Below are 6,253 nucleotides of genomic sequence, written 5' to 3'. Positions count from 1 at the left end.
CTCTCTCTCTCTCTCTTTCTCTCTCTCTCTCTCTCTCTCACACACACACACACACACACACACACAGAACAGTACCTTTTTTTTAAGTTGAAAAAATAGAGAAGTTCTACTACCTCAACATTACCACACTGGGCTGGAGCTGTGAGCCCAAGAACCCTGGAAGCACATGCAAAACATGATACCACACACTGGGATATCACTCAACCACGAAAAACGAACTTCCACGAGGAAGTTCTGCCCCAGGCTATAACTTGTATAAACTAAAAACTTGCTACTGCTGGGTATGATAACCCTCACCTTTAATGTCCGCTGTGGGAAGCAGAGGTAGGTAGATCTCAGTGAGTTCAAGGCCAGAGAGCTCTATCAAATACAGGGTAGCTGGGGCTACACAATGAGACCCTGTCTCCACAAAACAAACCACCAGAAGCTGTTGCTGAGCAACATCAGCCAGGTGCACAAGGGTGTGTGTAATCACACTGGCACACAACTTGGCAGGCAAATCTTTTTTTTTCCCCCTGAGACAGGGTTTCTCTGTGTAGCCCTGGCTGTCCTGGAACTCATTTTGTAGACCAGGCTGGCCTCGAACTAAGAAATCCACCCGTCTCTGCCTCCCAAGTGCCGGGATTAAAGGCGTGCGCCACCACTGTCCAGCTTCGGCAGGCAAATCTACAGAAAAGAGATGACAGGCTGCCAGCAGCAACACACCAAGGGGGACAATGGGAAGTAGTGGCCTGTACACAAAGACTAGGTGATAAACGCATTGTAAATGATGTTGGGGAGGATATTTTAAAAGCCTGTGATTGTTAAAAACCTGCCCAAGGGTTTGAGACAGTTCAGTGGTTAGGAGCACCGATTGCTCTTGCAGAGTACCAGGATGTGGTAGGGCTCCCACATGGTGGCTCAATTGTAACTCTGGCTCAAAGAAACCCCAAATATCTCCTGACCTCCATGGGCACCAGGCATGAATGTGGTACAGTCACACACGCAGGGAGAACACATAAAAATAAAAATAAATTTAAAAAGCCTCTTCCAAACCCAGAGCTCACACTAGTCTCCTCTGTTCCTGTCCTAACTTCCCAGTACTGGGAATAGCCTAAATAGGTCTCATGACCTGCTCCTTCATGCCCTTTTTATCTTAGATATCCTCGTTATTACTCTCCTATTATGTTGAAAAAAAAAAAAAAAACCCTCTGCCCAAAGGCTGAAGTAGAAATTTCTGGTTTCTTTGGAAACTCAGTTATATCAAACGATGTCTTGCTGGGGCCGACAGGTGGTGAGATGTTTTGCTGAAGCAGACACAGGTTAAAGTTAAAGAATGCTTTGCTGAAGCACACACATGAGAAGACACATGAGGTTTAGAAAGAATATAAAAATGACCCCACAGACAGTGGGGCGAGGCTCTGGCATTGGTTTGCCTCGCTCTGCCTGGCTAGTCTTCACTGACAACGCTCTTGTATGGGTTTGTTGATCTTTGTGTGTCATAACTCCATAGAGAGTAACTTGCCAAAGAACTTCTTGTGATTTTTCTGGTGGTTTCCATGGACTCTGGGCCGATCGGCAGGGCCTCACAGTTTCTTGAAGGTACTGCTGGTGCTAATTCGTGCCTGAGTGGCGACTGCCGAGTGATTGCTGGCAAGAACTATTTCTAAACAGGTCCACAACCTCCGTTTCCTATTAACTTTTCTCTTCCACAACCTCTGGTAGGTGGTGGCTAGAAGGGAGGTTGAAGTGTTTAAGAACCCTTATTAAAATAGGTTTTGAAAAAAAACTAAGTCAACAAAAGGGGCTATTATTATTTTCAGCAGACCGTGGGCACCAAACCTTGTCCATGCACCCTGCTTGGTGAGTGCTAGCTTGGAACCCAGATCACACACATGCCTGGCAGGACCAGATATGCTGAGCTCATTCTAAGGGCCAACTAATGATACAGCAATGTCAGTTATGATATAGATAGGAGGCAGTTTTTGAGTGTCTGGCCTGCATTATGTATGTCTATGCACTTGTGTGCAGTGTTAGAGCCCTGATGCGTCAGTCCTCTGGGACTGGAGTTAAAGATGGTGGTGAGCCATCAGGCGGGTGCTGGAAATGGAACCTGGGCTTCTGCTAGAACAAGTGCTCTTAACTGCCAAGTCATTTCTTCAGTCCCTACAGGAAGGATCTTAAGAGTGCCACTTTGTACAAAGCACTTTGTAACCACTGTTCACATCTCGGTTGTCTTCCTCACCCACTCCTCATCTTCCTGTGAGGTGGGAGCTGAGATCCCTTGGTGGCCCACGATGATATGAGCCAGCTGGGCTTGCTGCCTGCCATCCCAGCATCCAAGAGGCTGAGTCAAGAAGATTGCTGCAAGCTCAACAACAGCCCACGCTCCATGATGGCCCTCTGCAAGAAACAAAAACACCCCACAAAAAGCAGATTCAGCTCAGTGTGGACTTAGGAGGTGGTGGGACCTTTAAGAGGCGGGTCCTTTGGGGAGTGCTTCCCAGTTAGGAAGCAGGCAGTAAGAGCCAGAGGGGAGGATGTGTGCAGTCAGTGTTTGCCAGACATGACAAGTAGCTCACAGCTACTTGTGATGCTGCACAAGACCACCAAAAGACCATGCCAGCCAAAATCCTAGTGTGGACGGAGGATGGGAGGATGAAGTCCCACCCCTAACTGAGGAATACTGGCAATGGATGACTGCTGGCTCATTTGTTAGAGCTTCGAGTGCTCAACTGCTGAGCCACCTCTCTAGGCCCCAGGACACTTAACTAAAAGGCACCTATTGAACCTGCAACCAATCACAGCCACCTGGTGGTGCTGGGCAGGCAAAACTGCTTCTTTTTAAATGCACTTTAATCTGACTTTCTGAGTGTACTGGTCATTGTAAACATGGTACATCAGAGACTCCAGGGGAGGGCGGGTGACTATTGCTGGTACGTTGGTTTTAATTTCAAAAAAGGGAGAGATTTTGATACTGACAGCCTGGACTGACAGCAGCTTGAGGGAAGGGTCAGAGTAAAAAGAAAGGTGCTCCCAGACGACACCCTCCCACCAAGACATCTGGTCCCAATCAGTCTCTCCAGGAGGACAGAGCTGTCACAACACAACTGGGTAAAGACTGCAGGGGAGCACTGAGCCATGGAATGCCTGTCTGGGACTCAGGGACCAGGTGCCCGTGGACACAGGGCAGTCACGCTGGTTCCCAATCTCCCAGGATTGCTGCTAGAAAATCAAACACAGAATCATTTCATGGTGTTAGGAATCTGGAAAAATAAAAAAATCATCTCAGCTAGAAAAGGAACATCCGATTAGAGCCAGCCAGAGGAGGAGATCGGGGAGGTGGTTTTGGTGCCACTGAGGCAGGTGGCCCAATGACAGCGGGCCATGGGAGAGTGGTGGTCACCTCAGTCTGGAATCGCAGACTCCCGTCCTGCTCTGGCCATGGAAGCTCCCCACTTCTTCCGAATCCTCTAAGTGGGCTTTCCTTAGTTTGTGCTTCCCTTTGGTTTGACAAGTAAGGAGACAGTGGACATGGCTGTCACTTGTCCACAACTGAGAACAGGTGAAGGCAGGTGCCAGGCTTGGCCCTCAGTGGCTCTGGTGGTGGCGCTTGGAGTATGGGGCCAGGCAGGCTGGGCACTGCCACTGGCCTCCCTTCTGTGGTGGAAGGACAGAAGGCTAGAGATGGAGGCGGCCGTGCCCCCACCCAACCTCTCTCCATCTGTGGCAAGGCGGCAGGGGACGGATAGGCCTGACTGGCAGATGACACAGGAAAAACAGCAAAATTCTAACTCGCTCCATCTCTGAAGGTGGAAAAGATCAGATGGTTACTAAAATAATCAATTTCTCAATTGAGTCCGGGCAGCCGTGTCCAAGCATCGGAGATGGAGGCTCGCCCGGGGCAGGCACAGTCAGCTGGGCTGAGCGCAGGCTCAGGATGGGCAGAGACCTTGTCCTCACAGGAGACTGCACCGGAAGAAGCTGGTCCTCTTCTGCTGCTCCACTGTGATCTTGACTCCATGGCTGCTCCCCTGCGGGCTGTTCCCTTCCTGAAGTCACAAGTTTGCCTTGTTACTTACTGTGGCTTGTCAGCTCGACCTACTACCCACAGACAGCTGTCAAACAGTCTGTCCACGACTGCCCAACTAATCACTCCGCCATCCATTACCTCAGATCCTATCACCCTCCAGCCAGCTAGCCATCATCTAACTATCCCCCTGCTGTTCAACCATTCCCTGCTAACCACCTGAGTACCCACCACTGCCCACGCAACCATCCACTCATCCGCTGTCCATCTATTCATCTAATCTATATCTCTGAATCTATACCCACTCCCTATCCAATCCCCCACCTACCCATCATCACCCCACCTATTCCCCTACGATTGATCACACCCACTCAGACTCCTGCAGCCATTCACCCTCATAATCATCCAGCCCTTCCAAAACCATTCCACTCTCTCCTGACAGTTCATGCCCTTCCACAGCCCTCAGGCTGCCTTCATCTGGTTTTCACCATTCCCCAGGCTGTTGCCCTTTTCTTTTTCCTCCCCACCAGTACCCAGACACCTCTTTCCACACTTTTCTGTTTCTTGCTGCCACTGGGTACCGAACTGAGGACCTCATGGATGCTGGTCAAGTGCTCTACCATTGAGCCACATCCTCCAGCCATACAAATTATCTTATTTTCTCTTCTGCTCTTCCTTCCTCCCTACCTTTTCCCCATCTACTCACCTATCTATGCCAAACACCCTTATCGTCTATCATGGAGACAGTCAAGGGTCAGGCAGACAGTGTCCCTTAGGGCTTGGGAGGCCTGGGCTTAGAGTTTTCTGCCTCTTGTGCTCCAGTGGTGCAGAGGTCCACCTGCTGCTAGAGACACAGGACCTAAACTCTAGTCTTTTTCTTACAAAGAAAGCTTTTAAAAATTAGATTTACTTATGTATATGTGTGTGAGTGTGTGCAGGTCAGAAGACAACTTGTATGAGTCAATTCTTTGTTCTTACAGTGTAAGTGTGAGGTGTACTGTGTTATCAAACAAAGCCCCGAGCTGTGTGCTGCACCTGCCTGGTATACAGGTTTACAGGGAATGCTGCTGTTTAGACGTAAGCATGAAGAGATGCCACGAGTCCACCTTGTGCCTCACTGGCCACTCATAGCCCAAGTGAACATGTGGGTGACTTGTATGGCAGGCTCTGTTTCACATACACTGTTGGGTGATCACACTTCAAAGAGCCCCAGGACTAACCATTGTTTTCTGATCTCTAGTCACAGAGGTAGGTCTAGGGAAGGGCGAGAGCTCAGAGGGCAGGACCGCATCGTGTTCCTAGTGTTCAAGCGTTCAGTGACATGTTGAGCTCAGCCAGGAGAGCTTTGCTTGCTTGCTTACTTTCTCTCTTTCTCTTCTTCCTTCCTTCCTTCCTTCCTTCCTTTCTTTCTTTCTTTCTTTCTTTCTTTCTTTCTTAATAATGAGATATTTTATTACAGGAAAGAGGAAATAGGCTGGCTATGTGGAGAGAAAGAAAGGAGAGGAAAGAGAGGAGAAGGAGAGAGAGAAAGGAGAGGAAGAAGACAAGAGAGCACAAAGAACAAGAGAGCAAGCTTTGCTTTCTTTTCTCAGCAATGGCCTGCTAGGCTTTAAATGGCTGCAGTGATGGCTCAGTCAGAGTTTGACCCCCAGCATATATAAAAAGCCAGGTGTAGGGGCTGGATAGCTTAGAAGTTGGAGCACCAGTGGCTTTAGCAGAGGACCTGGGTTTGATTCCCAGCACCCATGAGGTACAGCTTACAACTATCTGTGACTTCAGCTACAGGGATCCCACGCTTCTAGCTTCTCAGGTACCAGCATACATGTGCCCTCCCTGCTCCAACACCTACTCCTACATGAGGAGTTCCAGGTCAGCCAGAGCTACATAGGGAGACCCTAAATATAAGTAAGTAAGTAAGTAAGTAAGTAAGTAAATAAATAAATAAATAAATAAGTAAATGAGTGTTAGAGAGCTGGCTCAGCAGTTTAGAGCACTGGCTGCTTTTCCAGAGGACCTGGGTTCAATTCCCAGAATCACATGGCAGCTCCTATCTGTACCTTCAGTCTCTCTGGTCTCTGAGAACACTAAGCATGCATATAGTGCAGACATTCACACAGGCAAAACATTCATACTATGAAAAAGCCAATAAAATAATATTGTAGAAAACTAGAACAAAAAAACCAAGCCAGGGTGATGGTACTTATGATCCCAGTGTCAGGGTGGGAGGGGCAGGAGGGTGGGAGG

At 48.7% G+C, this 6,253-nt stretch overlaps 1 protein-coding gene across 1 annotated transcript in view; it reads right to left on the bottom strand.

Annotated features, from left to right (window-relative positions):
* Nucleotides 1–2,817: 2,817 nt before the first annotated feature.
* The window catches only part of Rab8a (RAB8A, member RAS oncogene family), a 21,197-nt gene continuing 17,761 nt past the window's right edge, over nucleotides 2,818–6,253 (bottom strand). The window contains exon 8 of the mRNA XM_031340275.1: nucleotides 2,818–4,031. Coding sequence (XP_031196135.1) covers nucleotides 3,939–4,031 — 93 coding nt within the window. The 3' untranslated portion in view covers nucleotides 2,818–3,938. The remainder of the gene's footprint in view (nucleotides 4,032–6,253) is intronic.

The sequence above is a fragment of the Mastomys coucha genome, unplaced genomic scaffold (genome assembly GCF_008632895.1).
Source record: "Mastomys coucha isolate ucsf_1 unplaced genomic scaffold, UCSF_Mcou_1 pScaffold22, whole genome shotgun sequence".
NCBI classification, from domain to species: domain Eukaryota; kingdom Metazoa; phylum Chordata; class Mammalia; order Rodentia; family Muridae; genus Mastomys; species Mastomys coucha.
This window is presented reverse-complemented; position numbering and strand designations above follow the sequence as displayed.